General features: G+C 55.2%; 1 protein-coding gene and 1 long non-coding RNA gene across 3 annotated transcripts; one reads left to right on the forward strand and one right to left on the reverse strand.

Annotated features, from left to right (window-relative positions):
* The first annotated feature begins 352 nt into the window (after positions 1-352).
* PSMD13 (proteasome 26S subunit, non-ATPase 13) lies at positions 353-12,377 on the forward strand. Of its 2 annotated transcripts, XM_019634555.1 has the most exons (13): positions 353-546; positions 1,797-1,875; positions 5,722-5,756; positions 5,845-5,900; positions 6,143-6,186; positions 6,362-6,448; positions 8,599-8,770; positions 9,192-9,271; positions 9,349-9,474; positions 10,550-10,612; positions 11,109-11,189; positions 11,367-11,483; positions 11,952-12,377. In XM_019634555.1, the coding sequence occupies exons 1-13, from the start codon at positions 452-454 to the stop codon at positions 12,045-12,047; spliced, it is 1,131 nt and encodes a 376-aa protein (XP_019490100.1). In that variant the 5' UTR covers positions 353-451; the 3' UTR covers positions 12,048-12,377. The 2 variants fall into 2 exon arrangements, with proteins under 2 accessions (XP_019490100.1, XP_019490101.1); XM_019634556.1 differs by lacking the exon at positions 11,109-11,189.
* A 27-nt stretch (positions 12,378-12,404) lies between these two features.
* Positions 12,405-13,973, reverse strand: LOC109378087 (uncharacterized). The gene is made up of 3 exons (XR_002122954.1): positions 13,784-13,973; positions 12,570-12,847; positions 12,405-12,419 (listed from the first exon to the last, which is right to left on the reverse strand). It is a non-coding gene; the product is annotated as an uncharacterized LOC109378087 (long non-coding RNA).
* Between the last annotated feature and the right edge of the window lie 4,072 nt (positions 13,974-18,045).

Here is an 18,045-nt window from a genome sequence, read left to right on the forward strand (position 1 = left end):
CCCGCCCCGCCCCGCGCGTCCCGGGGGCGGCGCAGGACAGGTGGGGCGGCTCCCCGGGAGCCCATGCCCGGAGCCGCCTCCCGCCCTCCCGCGCCCCCCTTTCTCAGACGGGAGGGACGGCGACGGACACTGCCATCGGGGTCACGTTTACAGCTCGTCCTCGCAAGACGCTGCTGGGAAGGCGCCGCGACCGTCCCCGCGTGAGAGCCTGCGGGTCGCGAGGGCCACACGGCCAGGCGGGGGCCCGGCCAAACCCGGACGCGAGTGGGTCCTGAGCCCGGAGGCGCCGTTACCCTGACAACCAGCGGGCGCCCGGGGAGGCGGACGGCGCTCCCGGCCTGCCCCGCGCGCACGACGCCGGAAGTGAGTGAGCACTTCCGGTCACTGCCGGCGGCCATCTCCGCGCGCCGGCTTCTCGGGTGCCTAGCTATCTTGGGACCGTTCCGCCGTCATGAAGGACGTCCCCGGCTTCCTGCAGCAGAGCCAGAGCTCCGGGCCCGGCCAGGCGGCCGTGTGGCACCGTCTGGAGGAGCTCTACACGAAGAAGTAAGCGCCCCGCCGCGGGGCCCGGGCGGCGGACAGCGGGGGGCGGGACCCTGACGGGCCCGGGCGATGGGGACCCGCCTGGCCGGAGAGGTGGGCGGGGGACCCGAGGGGCGACAGCCTGCGGGACCGAGCTGCGGAGCCGCACGCGGGGTCGCTGCCGCCCGCGCCGAGGGCCGCGACCGCGCTCTGACCCCCCCGCCCGTCTGAGGAAGCGCGTTCGGGGCTCAAGTTTAGGGTTCCGGTCAAACAAGCAGACGCCCCCCGGGTCCCACTGCCGTCATTTGGGGGAACAGACCCTGGCGTCTCGTACTCAGCCGTGTCGCACACAGTGTGACCACCCACGGCGGTCTCCCCCGACCGTCTGTAAGGATAGACCGGAGGCCCGCGCAGCGTTGTCGTTTCCCGCGTCGGTTCTGCCGCTGGCCACATGCGGGGACACGGCCTCTGCCGTCCGTCGCTTCGTGTCGGGCCGTGTGCCCCTCGAGAGAGCGCAGTTTGGGTTTGTGTAGAAACGGTGAATTTCAGAGCGGTGAAATGGTTGCTGAGCACCAGCCTCTCTTTAAAGGAATGGAGCCGGTTGTCGGCACCGGGATGCGGGCTCCGCACGAAAGCGCAGCCCCGGGCGGCCGCCCTGCCCGCAGCCCGGCCGAGGCGCGCGTGCCCTTCGCACAGATGCTCAGCGCGTGTGTCCGTGATGCCAGCCATTTCGGCTGGCAGCCATTTCTGAGAGCAGATTCTTAGTACTTGGCAAATAATTGCTTGTGTTGGGTAGTACTTTGCATCTTTCCAACTATTTTATTTGCATTCTTAAAAATTAGCCTTTGCTTTCAAATGTGCTGTTCTTCTGCGGTCTAACCCTTTAGTTTTTCGATCATCCTGTTCACAGATGAGGAGACCAAAGCTCGCTTTACTGTCCTTCGCTGAGGTACTCAGCTAGTAAGTGGAGGAGCAGGATTTCGGCTGGAATGTGTGTGATTGCAAAGTCCTTGTCTCCAGAGGAACCACCCTCACAGCAGAGGGAGTCCAGAAAGGGGGGCTCCACTGTGAGCCGGAGCTGAGTGTCAGGCTCTGTGACCACTGCGTCGCAGAGCCAGTAGAGAACTCAGGTCTCCCGGCATGTGCTCCAGCACGCTTCCCAGCACACAGGAGAAAGTGCCCAGTGTCTGCTACGGACAGGCCGGCCCGTCAGGGCTGAAGGCGTCTGTGACTGGAGGTTACTTTACGAGTCTGAAGGGCCTTATGTTTTTCAGGTTGTGGCATCAGCTGACACTTCAGGTGCTTGATTTTGTGCAGGACCCGTGCTTTGCCCAAGGAGATGGTCTCATTAAGGTAAATGATTTGGGTCATATATATAAATGAGCCCAAGGACTTTTTAAGATACTACGTGGGGTTTAAAGTAATACACTACACCTACTCAGCAATCACTTTATGTTGGGCACTAGAGGCTTGCTATGTTTCCTCATTTACTCTTCATAACAACACTGGGAGATAAGTACTACTGTTACTCGATATTTTTTTTTTCTTTTTAGTGGGTAACTGTTTTTTCTAGGACCCATCAGCTTCAAGTCAAGTCGCTGTCCTTCAGTCTAGTTGTGGAGGGTGCAGCTCAGCTCCAAGCTGGTTTTCAGTCTAGGTGCAGGGAGTGCAGCCCACCATCCCATGCGGGATTCGAGCCGGCAACCTTGTTGTTCAGAGCATACGCTCTAACAAACTGAGCCATCCGGCCGCCCGTTACTCAATTTTTTTAACGTAGAGGCAGACACTGAGAGATTAAGTAACTTGCCATAAATCACAGCTAATAAGTGGCAGGAGAGGATTCAGACAGACATTCTGACTAATTCTAAAATCCCAGCTTAAAATACTGTTTTACAGCGTCTCCTGTATCTTAATATTCATAGCCTTTGTTTACTGTTATTCAAAAATTGAAAGTTCAGGACCAGTTAGGGGGTGGGGTAAGATACAGAGGAGGGTTACCACAGAGACCCTTTAAACAACTGTCACTCTTCCCTTACCCTCCCTGACTGCTCGCCTTTGTCCTGGGCAGTGAGGAAGATAGAGTGCCTTTTGTGCTCCACCTGGAGCTGGGGAGGGGAGCAGGGGGTGCTACGTAACACCATGCTGCCCTTGTAAGAGAGCACTTCTAGAATTCTGTCAACATCAAAACGACCACTCTCTGCCCCAGCCTTTCCCAGACCCCCACAAATTTGTTCACGGTGGTCTCTATGAAGTCTGCTGACTTCTTGCTCTTTGATGCCTTTCTCTTGGATTCTGTATGAGCCGGGAATTCCTACCTGCACTGGAACGGAAAGCTAGTTCATAATGACGGCTTGAGTTATTTGCCCCGGATACATTACTTCATATGTGTTCACAGTGAAGCTTGCCACCTTATTACCCCACCACCTGAGCTCCTAAGAGTTTCCTGTGGTTTATATCCATCAGTCTTACATTTGACTACTCAAAGGAACTCACAATCATCTATAAGCCTGGAGGTTTTGCTGGGTATTCTGTCTTCTGGATTATGTGGAGAAATGATAAATTAGAACAAATGATATTTGTTCCCTAATGTTCTCTATCGTAGTGAAAGATAATTCATAATTGTTTACGTCTATCCTATGCTCTCTTGTCTTTAAATCACTTTATACACATAGAAGAATATTTCCTCACCCTCTTGGTAACGTGACACTTATTCAAGTCAGCAGATTTAACTACTATTTACATGGACAAAATAAGCCTTTAAAAATTGTTGGGACCCAGCCCACATAACTTTCAGATGGATAGCATTCATGAATTTGCAGTCAGCAGAAGTAATTTTGAGTTTCTAGATTTAGTGGACTTCTTTCTTTATAGGGCTTTGATACATAATGTTGTATTAGTTTAAGGTGTACAACATAACGATTTGATATGTGGGAAAGGGTCACCGCAGTAACTTTATTAACACCTGTCACTTAACATAGTCACAATTTTTTTTCTTGGGAAAAGAACTTTTAAGACCTACTCTTAGCAACTTTCAAATATAAAACACAGTTATTTACTATCATCACTGTATGTAATGTTACATCCCAGTACTTATAACTGGAAGTTTGTACCTTTTGACCACCTTCACCCATTTCACCCACCTACTACCCCTGCCTCTGGCAACCACCCCTCTTCTCTGTATCTATGACTTTGGGGTTTTTTTATTTTTTATTTTTTTTTAAAGATTTTTATTGGGGAATTGGGGGAAGGGGAACAGACAATTTGCTGTCCTTTTGTTCTTCAGTCTAGTTGTGGAGGACGTTGCTTCACTGGCCCATGTTGGTATCTTCATTGCACTCTTCCAGGCTGAGGCAGATCAGTTGCCGGCTTCTGGACGGCCGCTCACTGCGGCTGCTGGCCGCTCACGCTGGCTGCTGGCTACACACGGTAGCCCATGGCAACTCACTGCAGCAGTGGCTGCAGCCTACCCGTCGCTGGTGACTCAGGGCAGCCCAACTCCAGGTTGGGCTGTTGTTCAGCATCTCAGCTGTAGAGGGCAGTGTCACTGGCCTTCGTATGTGGGATCCGAACCGGGGCCCTCTGGCGTCCCAAGCCAGCTCTTAACCAATGCGCCACTCGGCCGGCCCAACTTTGTTTTTTTTTTTAGATTCCACATGTAGATGACATCATGTGGTATTTGCCTTTCTCTGACTTGTTTCACTCAGCATGACGTCAAGGTCCATCCTTGTCACAAATGGCAGGATTTTCTTTTGTTGCTGGATGATATTCATGTGTATGCGAGTGTGTATGTGCATATGTGTGTACGTGTGTGTTTGCATGTGTGTGTATGCGTGCCACATTTTCTTTCACAGGGACGTTTCCATCTTTCTATCTTCATATCCCAGAGGACCTTCAGGCTCTCCTTATCCTAAGTTGACCTTGTCTAGAGGCTTCCTCCCCCGCTCTGCCCACGCTGGACACTTCCTTTGCCCTGTTAGCAGCCATAAGCTCAGAGGTCATTGTTGGCTCCCCTGCTCTCTGGCCTGCTCACATGTGATCAAGTCTGGTTCAGCTGAGCAGCGCGTCTCTCTGCCTGTTGATCTAACCCAAGGGTCAGCAAACTGCGGCTCACAAGCCACATCTGGCGCTTTGGGCATGTACATGTGGCTCGGAAGTAAAATTGAAAATGAAAATAAAACTATCATAGTTTCATGTATAAAATTTTTAAAGGATATTCACATAATGGTGATTTCATTTGTTTTATGGCTCTCGAATAATTTTTAAATTGTTGTGAGGGACAGGATTGGTTCTTCCGTCTCAAAAGCTTGCCGACCCCTGGTCTAGCCTCCCTCTTCTGCCTTGATGACCAGCAGCCTCAGCTGGCCTCTCCCTCAGCCTTTCCTCATGCCTCCCTCCTGCCCAGTGTTGTTTCTAAGGTAGAACTGTGATCATGTGTCTCCGCTGGCTCAGCCTTGACCTTAGGACAGAGACCAAGCCCCAGTGCCTGCCATTCGCTCTGTCCCTCACAGACACTCCTGAAACGTGTGAAGTTTTTAACTCCGTGCTTTTGCTCCTTTGTTCCTGTCTGGAATGTTCTCCCAAATGCCCCCTCTCCCACACCAGATTTGTCCACCTCTGTAACTGCTCTGTGTTCCCTGAAACTCAGTTGTCACCATTTCTGGAACAGCCTGTGACGCCTCTCCCTTTAGCTGACGCACCTGTGTGCTTCTGTTTCTGGTGCTCCTAAGCTCTCGGTATTGTCATCTTTTTCTGTACCAGTTCCTCCTCGAAGGCCAAGCTCTTGCCTCAGCCATCCTGTGCCTAGTGCCTAGCTGAGCTGAGCAGGTGCCTAGGTGTTTGCTGAATGGCTGAGAAATTTGGAAATGGGATGTAATTAGCCGGCAAGTTTCTAAAATCTGTAGGTTACTGACCTTTCCGACTGATAGCTCGTTTTACTTAGAGTGCTTTGGAAGAAGATGGTCCTCAGGCGATTCTTGTAGGCAGGTTCTAATTCCCAAAGCTAGAAAAAAAAACCTTGCTTTCTTTAACACTCTGTTGGTGGTCACTTACGTGAAGCTAATGAGCCCAAACCCGGGCCTCCTATCACTCAGCAAACATCCGTGCAATGCCACCGTGAGATGGTACCGCAGAGTGTCTGCAGTCTGGGTTTTGCAGAGTGAAAGACGTCTTGTAATTACTCTCCATGTTTTGGTTCCACAGCTTTATGAAAACTTCATCAGTGAATTCGAACACAGGTAAAAAAACCACTTTTGTCTGTTTTTTACTTTGAAAATGAACACACTGGTACTTACTGACACTCAAAGACCGGTGTATTTATTTCAGGGTGAACCCTTTGTCCCTGGTGGAGATCATTCTTCATGTGGTCAGACAGATGACTGGTGAGTGCCACTTTGTGTCTTAAAAGAGCATGTCCAAGTGGTAATTCAAATCACCTTGAAATGTAAGTTAATTGAACTTGTGCATTTTGATAGAAACTATCAGATTCTAGCATATTTTTATTATGTTTTATGTTCTAAACCTAAAGATTATCCTACTTAACAAGTGTCCTGGTTAGTAGAAACCAGTGTGTACAGATACTTTGTTGGTGGTTCTTCTGACTTGGTTCTTCTTTCTTCTCCAGATCCTAATGTGGCTCTGACTTTTCTGGAAAAGACTCGTGAGAAGGTAAATTTGAAGTTTGAGCCAGACCTTTGAAAATAGTGGCTTACAGCCTGAGTCTGCTCCCTGTCCACAGTTCTGGGGACCGGCGTCTGCTGGTGCGAGCTACCCCAGGACACATGCCTCGCGCCGTCAGTCTGCTGCCCGCACTTCTGAGGTCCCTTGTTTCTGGCGTCTCTAGGTGAAAAGCAGCGATGAGGCAGTGATCCTGTGTAAAACCGCAATTGGAGCTCTAAAATTAAACATTGGGGACCTACAGGTTACAAAGGTGAGTCTCCATAATAATGGGGAAAATCCTGGCTTCTTCTTCAACTGTTTAAAATAATTTTATGTCACAGACAGCTGCAAACATAGCACAAAGAACTCTACCCTTACCTCAGGTTCTCATTGTTAACAGTTGGCCCATCAGTGTGCGTGCATGCGTGTGCGTGTGTGTGTGTGTGTGTGTGTGTGTGTGTGTGTGTGCGCGAGTGCGTGCGTGCGTGTGGTTGGTTGGTTGGTTGGTTGGTTGGTTGGTTGGTTGGTTGTGTTTTCCTCCCAAACCACTGAAGAATGGGTTGCTGGTGTTGTGCCTCTACCCTCAAACAGCAGGGCGCTGCCCCACATTGGCACGGCACGCCCACCCAGCAGGAGGCCACACAGCCCTGGCCAGTGCTCAGCACGTGGGCTTCTGTTGCCCAGGCCAGCTTGCACCACAGACGGGCCTTGTGCTACAGCTCCAGTCTGTACCCTGGTCACTGTCGGAACTTCCTTCTGTGTCTGCCTGTATCCTTCCCACTGTGGTATAACTTGGGGGACAAGTGTAGGTGGCGGTTAGCTCACCTTGTTTAACCAGAGACAGCATGTTTGTTTTGTTTGGGTTTGGATTTTTGGGTAATCATAATACTAAAGGAAATATTGGGGGTAAGTGTTCCTGTGCTCACTGCCCTAAAAAATTACAGTGTCTCAGAGCCGACCGAGTGGCACGTTGTTTGGGAGTTGGCTTGGGACGCCAGCTCTGAGCAGCAGGGCCCTGGTTTGAAACCCACATGAAGGCCAGTGACACTGCACCCTCTACAGCTAAGATGGTGAACAACAGCTCAACCTGGAGCTGGGCTGCCGTGAGGCGCCGGCGACGGCATAGGCTGCAGTGGGGCTGGCCGGCAGCTGGCATGAGCTTTCGTGAGCCGCCGTGAGCAGCCGTCCAATGGCCAAATGCCTCACCCGGGAAGAGCATAATGATGGTACCAACAAGGGCCAGTGAAGCGATGTCCTCAACTGCTAGACTGAGGAACAAGGGGAAAACAACTTGTCTGTTCCCCTTCCCTGATTCCCCAGCGCTGTTCCCCTCCCCCAGTTCCCCAATGGAACCTTTAAAAAAATAGTAATAACTTACAGTGTCTGAGCCACACGCATACTTACTGCACCCTGTCTCGGTCACCCACGTACTCACTGCATTTTGTTTAGAAATATTTAAGACATGCTGAAAGCTATAAGACAGTGTAAGGGATGCTGCTGGGCACCCGGGTGCCCCAAACAGCTTGGGGTGAGGCAGCACCCAGCAGTTGGAGCTACGGGGCCACTCCCCCAGCGTGGCCCCCTTTTGCTCAGGCAGGCGCTCAGCTCACCTGGGCCTCACCAGCCAGGGGTGCAGAGCTCCAAATGGCGCAGCATTGCTTTGACCTGCTGGCTGGGTACTGCCCTGTTTGTGCCGTTACGTGGCACCTCACTGTAAATACTCCATAGCCTGTGTATCCGGGTCCCAGTGAGGGGATTAAGGCTTGTTTTTCTATTACAAACAGTGCTCTTAGCATTTCTATGCCTGACTCCTAGTGTATGTGGGCAGAACCTGACCTGTGTGAGATTACAGGCGTGTGGCGTGTGCTGTCCTCCTTTACCAGCTGTTTCTCCGAGGTGGCTCACACTCCCACCACACCCACACCAGGACTCCCAATGCACGTGTGTTTGCATTGCTACTTAGTATTGGGTTGTCGGAAGAGTCATGATGCATTCTTGCAACGGAAAACAGAAAAATACATCATGACTTTTCTGACAGCCCATTATTTCAGAATGTTTCATTCTTGCCGATCTAACAGACGAAATGGAGTCTTGTTGGGGGTGCAGTTTACATTTCTCAATGACTGCTTGTTGACCTCTCCATGTCTCCACTTCTGTCAGTTGCCTGTTAATAAGTTTCCTTGTGCCTGTTCTCTGTGTCACTTGGCTCCTGTTGGTTTGTGACAGGTCCTCATTGGTCTTATTCCCTGTGGGTTACATGTGCCAGAACTGTCATTTCCCCTTTTTTTTTTTTTTCTGTTTTGGATGAACTGAAATTTTTCATTTCAGTGTAGTCAAACTTATTGTGCTTTTCCTCTGGTCACATATTACTTTAAACTGTTTCAAGTTAAAAAGAAAGGTGGCCTTGCTTCCTGTGTGCAGGAAACCATTGAAGACGTGGAGGAGATGCTGCACAACCTCCCTGGTGTGACGTCAGTTCACAGCCGTTTCTACGATCTCTCCAGCAAATACTATCAGACCATCGGGAACCATGCGTCCTATTACAAGGATGCTCTGCGGTTCCTGGGCTGCGTCGACATCAGGGACCTGCCAGGTAACTCGGGCCTGAGGCCACGTCGCCCCAGAACCTTGCTCTCGGGACACAGCTATGAGGGGCTTGAACCCCCAGTGTGTTCCGCCCTTGAAGAGAGCCCGTGGTTAGAGGATGGGAGGCAGAGCGAGGCCCATGAGGGGGTCCTGCTTCCTGTAACAGGCTCCCGGAAGCAGGCAGCAGGGAATATAGACGTACATGTGTCGAGGAAGAAATAAACAAGTGACTGTGTCTCCCACAGAACTTGTAGATATGGTTGCGGCTATAATTGGAGTCAATCCACTGCTTTCAAAGAGGGGCTGGTTGTAGGGCTCTGTGATAGAAGCACCCTGAACGTGGAATGTTTCTCTGCTTCACGTGAGACTTTGAAGACTGCACTGGGTGGCTCTCGTGACTGGGTGTGACGAGCTTCTTGTCCTCCCAGCTCCAGAGCAGCAGGAGAGAGCGTTCACACTGGGGCTGGCGGGCCTTCTCGGCGAAGGAGTGTTTAACTTTGGAGAACTTGTAAGTGGGTGCTGGGCAGAGCCTTCATGGGCCAGCCACTGTGTGTTTTTTGTGCTTGACTGGCTGTGTCCCCACAGCTCATGCACCCTGTGCTGGAGTCACTGAGGGGCACCGACCGTCAGTGGCTGATAGATACCCTGTACGCCTTCAACAGTGGCAACGTGGAGAGGTTCCAGTCTCTGAGGGCTGCGTGGGGCCAGCAGGTCAGTCCCGTGAGTGGGGAGGGCCAGTGACGCCCAGTCTTCCTTCGTTCATTGAGCACTTCCATCTGCACACCGGGCCCTGGGGGACAGACAGGCCGCTCTCACAGCGTCGCTGGTTACTCGGCTAGCAGGTCACTGTTGTGTTCAGTGCTGCAGACGGTGCATGCGGGAGCTCGTCCCCACTGGGTGGGGGGTGTCACAGATGCTCCCAAAGGAAGAAGGGCTGTGTGTGACCTCACAAGTGAGGAGGAAGGAGCCAAGTGCAGCAGAGGAAGCTCTGAGCATGGTGTAGTGTGGGCTTGTGAAGCTTCCATGAGTGACGGGAGTGGGGGCAGGTGTGGGGGAGGGGTCAGTGGTCTGTGGGGGTGGGATTAGGGGCTCGCCTGCTGAGAACTTGAGCTATGACAGTAACTGTTCTATTTTAAATGCAGTTATGTTACTGTTTGTACTTTCCTGTAACTTGCAGTTCTCTCAAAGTTCAAAATAAATGTGTAGAATTGACATGTGCAGCAGGGTAGGTGTAAGTGGACTGAAGAGGCAGGAAGCAGATGCGGCTGAATCTGACTGGTCTGTGTCAGTATCTCGAGGAAGATGGCGTGCCGTGCCGCTCAGAGGAAGGTGGCCGCCCCAGACACTAGAGAGGAAGCCTGCGGTGCAGCAGAGCTGTCTGTCCACACACAGCCCATCTGGGGGCAGCGGTCCCTTTGTGCACAAGCGTCCCTGTAGCACCGCCTGTGTCCGCGTCACAGGCCCCACCCCTTGCTTTGCTCTGTGCTCAGCTGAGAGCCTCCTGACCCCCTCCCCGCCTTTCCTGTGCCAGAGGGACCCGACACACCTGCCCCCTGGCCTGGCCGCTGGTCTCGGTGACATGAGTACAGCTCTCCCCTTGTAGGCGCCTGGCCATTCAGCTACTTTCTAATGATTTCCTAAGAAAATGACGTTTCGGTGACTTGAAGCCAGTCGTGAGCGTCTGTGGTCCAGTGCAAAACGCTTGGGCCTGTGTGGTGCTTCTTGTTCATTCGCTGTCGTGAAAGTGTCAGCACCCAGGTCAGGTAACCGTGTCTCCCCCCTGCAGCCTGACTTAGCCGCCAACGAAGCCCAGCTGCTGAGGAAAATCCAGCTGCTGTGCCTCATGGAGGTGAGTGACCGCCAACCATGTATGACTCAGGGTCCTGCAGGTGGCCCACAGGTCCCACGTGCCCTCCAAGCCTCGGGGTACAGCTTGAACGGGTGACATCTCCTGGCCTGCCTCTCTCCTCGGCCTTCTTTCCCTCGGCCACTACTTGATCTTTTAAGTTTGGGTTTGGGTCTCAGCTTAGTTGACCCCTGGAGAGGTGCCTGAGCCCTGGAACTGAAGTAGCTGCCACGTGGTCACACTGGCGTTCCCTGTCTCCATGTCTCACTGGGATCCGAGCTCTCTGAGAAAGGGGACCTTGTGTTTGGTTTGCCACAGTGTCCCCAGCTCCCAGGACTGTCCCAAAGCTCATCCCCCGTCGCACGTGATTCTGAAAGCTTGTGCTTAGGAGATGTCCGCGTGGAGCCCGCATGTCTGTGTTTTCAGAGCCGGCAGATCAGTCAGCTCTCTGGCAGTTTTTATTTGGCAAAATAGCTAATAAACAAAAAATATTTTTCAGATGACTTTCACACGACCTGCCAATCACAGACAGCTCACTTTTGAAGAAATTGCAAAAAGTGCTAAAATCAGTGTGAATGAGGTATGATCGCTGGACTCTGGGCTCATGTGTTACAGCGGCGAAACTGCCGCCCCGAGGGGCCCGGGCTCGAAGGCACAGAAGGAAGCACTCAGCCCGCGGAGGCCCATGCCGGCTCACACGGGCTCACAGCAGCCCATGCCGGCTCACACGGGCTCAAACAGGCCCCTCTCCGCACAGGTGGAGCTGCTGGTGATGAAGGCGCTCTCAGCCGGGCTGGTGAAAGGCAGCATTGATGAGGTGGACAAGCGGGTCCTCATGACGTGGGTGCAGCCCCGCGTGTTGGATTTACAGCAGGTGACGTGGCTGAAGTGCATGGTTCGCTGTGGGGGTGTCTGGGTTCCGTGCTCTTGAGTTTCCTTTGGACGGAAGCCACTGAGGGAGATGGCGTTGTTATACCAGAGCTTTTGGAGCGGAAATTAGTTCTGTGGGCACTGCCGGCTCAGAGACCCTGGTGTGGGCGGGCCTGGGATCTGACCCTGTGTTTAAAGGTTTATCCTGACAACAGTGCTGCCTGCGCTGATAAAGCCTTTAATCTGAAAATTGGTGCTCTGATCAGGTATGCTCCTGCTTCTGTGATTTGAGCTCAGACCCACCTATGCGTTTCCGGTTGTCACCTGCTTCCTTTCACACGGGGCCTATAAAGTGTCCCTGTTGGAAGAGCTGACACCTGCCCCCCAGCTCCAGTCTCCCCCCGTCAGTGCTCCCATGGGGACAATGGTCCCCGCGGGTCCTAACACCCGTGTGGCCCTGCTTTGCCCACAGATCAAGGGGATGCGAGATCGCCTGGAGTCCTGGTGCGGCGACGTGAAGAGCATGGAGATGCTGGTGCAGCACCAGGCCCAGGACGTCCTCACCTAGTGCCCTCGGCCAGCCCGGGGCCGCTCAGGGCCGACCAGCTGCGGCTGGGCTGTTTCCTCGTGGGGTGGGAGTCAGCTTGGAGTGGGGACTGCTCTTGCTGTGAATACACGACTGTGGTTAAGGGGCCTGGCCACAGGCAGAAGCCCCCTCGGTGGGTGTCTCCTGTGGCCTGCAGGGGGGCGGGAAACTGGGTCTCAGGCAGTGAGGCAGGCGGGAGGGTGGGCACCTCAGGAATGGGAAGGAGTGCCCCCCGGTGCATGAGGCTGATGCCCATCCCTCCACCCACCTGTGTGACATTGAGACTTCTTAAAATAAATGCTTGTGCTTTGTCCTGCCTGTGGTGGTTCCTCTGGCTTAGCGTCCAGGTCACACCTGCGTCGAAAGAGATGAAAGCAGGAGATGGAACCTGGGGAGGGTTTGGTGGGAATGAGAAAAGCATGCCCTGTGTTGGGTGCCCCGTGTTGGGCTGGCCACAGCCGGGCGCGGAGGGCCAAGGACACAAGTCCTACCCTTGTCACTCACTTGACACCTAGCCGGCAGCTCCCGCGACCTGAGTGCCCCGGCGCTGACACAAGCCGGCCCTGTGCTGTGAGTCGGGTTGGGGGTGCACGAGAGAAGAATCACCAAGGAGTCTCAGGTTGGGGGAGAGCTTTAATGTGACCCCCTCCCCATGCGTGTCTTGGGTGGCGGAAGCACAGCCTTCATGCGGCAGACTTCTTGTAGCTCTCCAGGTGGGACAGGACCCAGCCCGCAGGGATCAGGAAGCTGAGGAACGTCACGCTCAGCGCCACGGCTTGCTCCTGGGTGAGGGGAGCACACATGAGTCTCCTGGGGCCTGCCCTGGGCTGCGGGGCTCAGCCCAAGCTGGACACGGGCTGCCCCGCCCCTTCCACTCAGCTGGAGGAAGCGGTGGTCAGAGGGGGCGGCCGGCTCCAGCCTGTGGGCGGGGCCTCCTGCCCCAGCCCGCCTGGCCGTCCTGACCTTGACTGCCTTCCCAGGGCACGATGTGTATGTCAGTCGTGCCGGATGGCAGACGACGGGCCTTTCTCTACATGGTCCTGTTCAGAAGCCTGGGGGGACGACGTGTGGTTCTGAGCCTGGGCCCTCTGCCCCTTCCCTGTTTCCTAACGCTAATCAGGTGCCAGGTGGGAGGCTAATCCTTGCCTCCGACTTCAACCCCCAGAAATTGAAGAACAGCGTTGTCCGATCACAGGGACCTGCGTCTGGGCTCAGATCTGGGTGTCATTGAGCCCTATGACCTTGGGCAGATAACCTAGACCTCAGCTATTTATGCTGAAGGTAGAGTGGTCTGCTTCCTGGGAGCCCGACGGTAACAGGTCTGTTCTCACAGGTGGTCTCGCTGACCCCCAAAGCAGCTCCCTCAGCCCTTTAACAGGTCAGGAAGCTGCAGTGGACACAGCCCCTCTCAGCTCAGCCCTTAGCACCGGTCATTTCCCAGAAGGCGAGTGGGGCCCTGGGTGCAGGAGCCCCTGCCAGCTGATGGAGTGCTGGCTGCTTTGGGACCCTGACCTGCAGACGGTGGCTGCAGGGACACTTATCCTGGAGTTGGGACTCTGTCTCAGCCATAGAACTGACACCCAGCACCAGGACCCATCTAGAAGCTTCAGGCCTGAGAGCGTGTCCCCTCTCCCATGTCCCACCCTGAAACCCACGTCCCAAGAACATCTCAGGACTACCCCACCCCGCCAGCCCCTCGCTGCCTTGGAGGCACTTACCGTGGGAGAGGTGGGTGTTTTGGCCGGTTTGGCGTATATGTGTGCTCTGGGGACCACCCAGCCGCTCAGGGGGGCTTGCAGCAGCCTGATTGCGGGGACCAGCCTCATGGTTGCTGGGCCAAGCTCCCTGAGACCAGCAAGGTTCCCTGTGTCTGCTCGGTTTGTCCTCTGTTCGCTTGGGCATTGAGGCTTTTTATAGCTCAAGGGGAAGCTACAGCTGTCCCCTCCTGTCACAGGGTTTGGCAGAAAGGACTCCAGGCACTGTCCCCTGCTGTGGCATGCGAGGGCTGGCTTCAAGCCCCTTGAGTTGCCAGCAGGCTTGCCCCTCTCCAGAAAGGGCTCTCACTTCTTGGTGAGAAGGGGACTCAACCAAGGACAAGGACCGGGGAAGTCGGGTTTGAGAATGCTAGAGGAGAAGGTGACAATTGAAAAGCGAGCCTGCAGGACCGGGGTGTGAGCGGGCAGCACCATGGATGGCCGCTGCAAATTTCCAACCAGGCCTCCGGGCTGGGCGCCTGGCTTTGTCTCACTGGTGGAGCAGCCAGATGGCCTGAGCCCCGCGCCGCCTGGCACAGCCCCATCACTAACTCCTGTTCCTGAGTGGTGGGCGACCTTCACAGTGTACCATGGACGGACAGGACACCTTCCCGAGAGCCAGCTCTGGCCGGGCACACAGGTGCAGGTGCAGCTCCTGGCCCACACGCTGCGAGCTCAGAGCGTGCCCGCCCATCTCTCCTCACCCACGGGGTTGCTGAGTGTCCATCCTTCCCACAGCAAACATTTATCAGTAAACATGTTTTCCTGCCCCTGGGAGCCTGTTTACACCTCTCTGTGCAAACTGATTTCCCTGAGAATGGAAGTGACCAGTTGAGACCCACTGCCCAGCCACAGTCCCTGTCCTCCGGAAGAGCCCCCAAACCCCCCTGTCAGACGCCAAGGTCCAGTCCCCAACGTCTCTCCTGGTTGCTGGATGCTGAGCCACTGGCTTTCCTCCTCCCACCCCCCACCTGGACCCTGCCTGCCCCCAACAGCCCCAGCACCTTGGCAGTCTGTCCACCCACCCTGCACAGACCTCACCAGCCTGGACACCCCAGCTGCTCCTTACCAATTATGATACTGAGGGTGCATTGACACTGACCTGCACCCACACCTGTGGTCTAGTCCTCGCGGTCCTGCAGTCTGTCCACCCAGCTCTTGGGCCACATGTCTGAGCACCACCCTTGTCTTCTTCTGGTACTCACTGCACGTCCAGCCCACAGCCAGCACTGCACCCCACTTCTGTCCTCTGCAGCCACGGGAAGCCATCGGGGCTCCTTGCTGCCTCTGCTCGGTGTCCCTGGCTCTGTGGCCCGAGGGTCCCGCTCCTGCCTGCCCTGCACCCCTGCACCCCTGCACGGGCTTTTAGCCAGACACCCCATGCTGGCACGTCTCCCGCACAGCCTGTCCCTCCGCCCGTCACACTGTTCAGGCCTGTTCCCTTGGCGTCTCCTCGGGCCTCTGGCTGACTCTCTGGCAGCTGGGCAGCCGGTCGCACTCAGCCCTGAGTGTTTGGGGCAGCGCTGGGCTTCGCAGATTCTCCATCAGTGCTGACGAGTGGATGGGGACGGATGGCGTTCCCCTTGCTGTCAGGCACTGGCTTAGCCTTGAGGGACACAAAGCTGAGTCGGACACGATAGACTAGTGCAAGCTATCATCACCAGCCCCGACCTCAGAGACTGTCGTTGACAGCGACAGAGGCCACAGCCCAGAGTGTGCTATTTAGGTGCCCCCAGACCAGATCTGCACGGGTGCCGGCCCAGGAGCCGAGAAGCGGCAGACGTCTGACCACATTGGTCCCTGACCCCAGACTCAGCGTGGTCGCACTGTCACCAGGGACAATCATGCCCGTCAGCCTGTTAGAAGCGGTGACTCGATGTGACCACATTGCACGAGGGACATGATTTGCCTTTGTTCTTCCCTGGACACCACATTTGTTCTGATGGTGGGACTTGCTCCTGGGCCCCTCCCCACAGCCAATGGCCCAGGGGACTTGGCTTCCCAGGGGATCCAAAAGCCGGAGGAGGCCGGGGAGGGAGCGTCCTGAGTCGTGAATGTTATCTCCAGCCATGCTGGGGCCACAGCCCAGCGGCTCTGCCCCCCTCCACAATAATCCCTTCCTCCTGCAGCTTTAATTATAGCTTTGGGGGCCAGGTGGGATAAGGCTGTGGATTAGAGGATCAATCACCGAGGCCTGGCTGAGGGGGGCTCCTTCCTCACCCTTCCCGGCTTGGGCGGGTAGGGGGCAGCGGTCAGGGAGGCCCCCAGGGACGGCTGCCCTCCAGGGCAGCAGCCTCGCCCTCCAGCCTGGACGGCCACACCAGCTCTGACCTTGCCCGCCTTCCCGAGCTGGCCCTCCTGGGTCCCTGTTCTCTCAGCAGGGAGCTGCAGGCCTCACCTCAGCCTGGTGTGAAGTCCCCAGAACCATGCGTTCAAACCAAACCCTACACGGGCCCCTGCCACCCACACCTCACACGGAGGCTGCCAGAGGTGGGAGCTGGCACTGCCTGTCCTATCAGCACCCCCAGGGCCACAAGAGGCCCCGACAGGGCAACCTGTGTTCTGGACTTCTTCCCCCACTGGGGTCTGCCGTTTGTTACCTGGAAGGAAACCATGCGTCACATGGAGAAGCGGTGGCAGCCACGTGGGGTCACATTGGATAAGGCAGTGAAAGGCCCTGAGGGTGCAGGGTGGGGGTGAGGGCCCCCTGAACACGGGGCGCACCCACCTGAGGCTTGGGGAGGGAGCAGCGCCCAGGGTAAGGGCCGGCCAAGCCGTCCTGGCCGGGCCTGGGCAGGGGTAACATCCAGATGAGCTGTCATGGGCACCGGGGGGCAGAGCTCTTCCTCCACCCACACCGGCGCGTATCCATGGCCCATCCCGCCTGTGTCGGGAATTAGGGGAAAAGGAGCGGAGCGCTACAGTGCACACCCGCCCTTGCAAAGCTGCAAAGCCATCGAAAGGCCTGGGTGCCCACTGTGGGCACACGGCGCCACCCTGTGTCTGCTCTGGGAAGCACAGGAGCTGCTGGGGAAGGCAGAGAGCAACTGAGGGGCCGCACGCCTCTGCAGCTTCGTAGCGTCAGGGACGCAGAAAAATGCACGTGCACGCAAACGTTTGCATACGACTTTACTGCACTTAAAATCTATTTTCATCCCATAACAGCGGTTCTCAAAAGTGTGGTCCCTGGACCAGCAGTATCAGCGTCACTGGGAGGGACCCTGCTACAAATTTCTTAGAAGCTCTGGGGTGTCCCTGTTGGCTGATCTAACAAGTCCGCCCCTGGGAATTCAAGTTTGAGGGCCATGTTCATGTCACATGAGAACCTGAGGGTTCACACGGTTTCATTCAAAACGAAACGGCCACTTAACCCAGCCCCTTTCTTCTAACTACAAAAACATACTTCCACTAAGTATTCTTTGAGTTGAGCAGGATTTACTGACACTTTGGGGCTCGTGGGGGGAGCCCCTGGGCCCTGCTGCTCCTTCCTCACTCGCCCCCCCACCCCGCGCCTCCCACCCTGAAGCTCAGGCCCTCGGCACAGGGAGCGTGCCCGGGAGAATTCTCTAGTGCCATTGTCACAACCCTGGCAGTTTTGTTGGTCAATTTTATGTGTCGCCTTGGCTGGGCCATGACGCCCAGAGGCTTGGCCAGACACCGTTCTGGATGTTTCTGTGAAGGTGAGTTTTGGAAGAGACCAGCCTCTAAGCCAGCGGACTGAGTGAAGCAGGTCACCCTGCAGTGTGGGTGGGCCCCGTGCAATCGTTCGAAGGCCTCCCAGAGCAAGAAGGGGTCTCGCCGCAGATGCCTGTGGCGCCAGTGGCAGCACCAGCTCTTCTTGGGCCTCCAGCCAGCTGCTGCAGATTTTGAACTTGTCAGGCTCCACAATCGCATGAGTCCGCTCCTTACAATAGCCCCCCACACCTCCCTCTCCACACGCACACACGCACACCTGTGCACACATGCACACACGCACACCTGCCTCTCCACACGCACACACGCACACCTGTGCACACACGCGAGCCTGATGCAGTGGGCAAAGCTGCCAGGAGAGAAGCCCATTAGCTCTTTGCCCTTTCACCTTGGGCAAGACTTTGTTCCATTTTTTTCTTTGATGTTTCATTAACTATAGCAGATGGTGTCCGATGTGACCCAGATGTGCCATTGATCATAATAGCAGGAATATTTTCTGTTATTTGTACCAGCAGGAAACTGTGCACTCTACT

Source organism: Hipposideros armiger, unplaced genomic scaffold (assembly GCF_001890085.2).
Source record: "Hipposideros armiger isolate ML-2016 unplaced genomic scaffold, ASM189008v1 scaffold_1725, whole genome shotgun sequence".
Classification (NCBI taxonomy): Eukaryota; Metazoa; Chordata; class Mammalia; order Chiroptera; family Hipposideridae; genus Hipposideros; species Hipposideros armiger.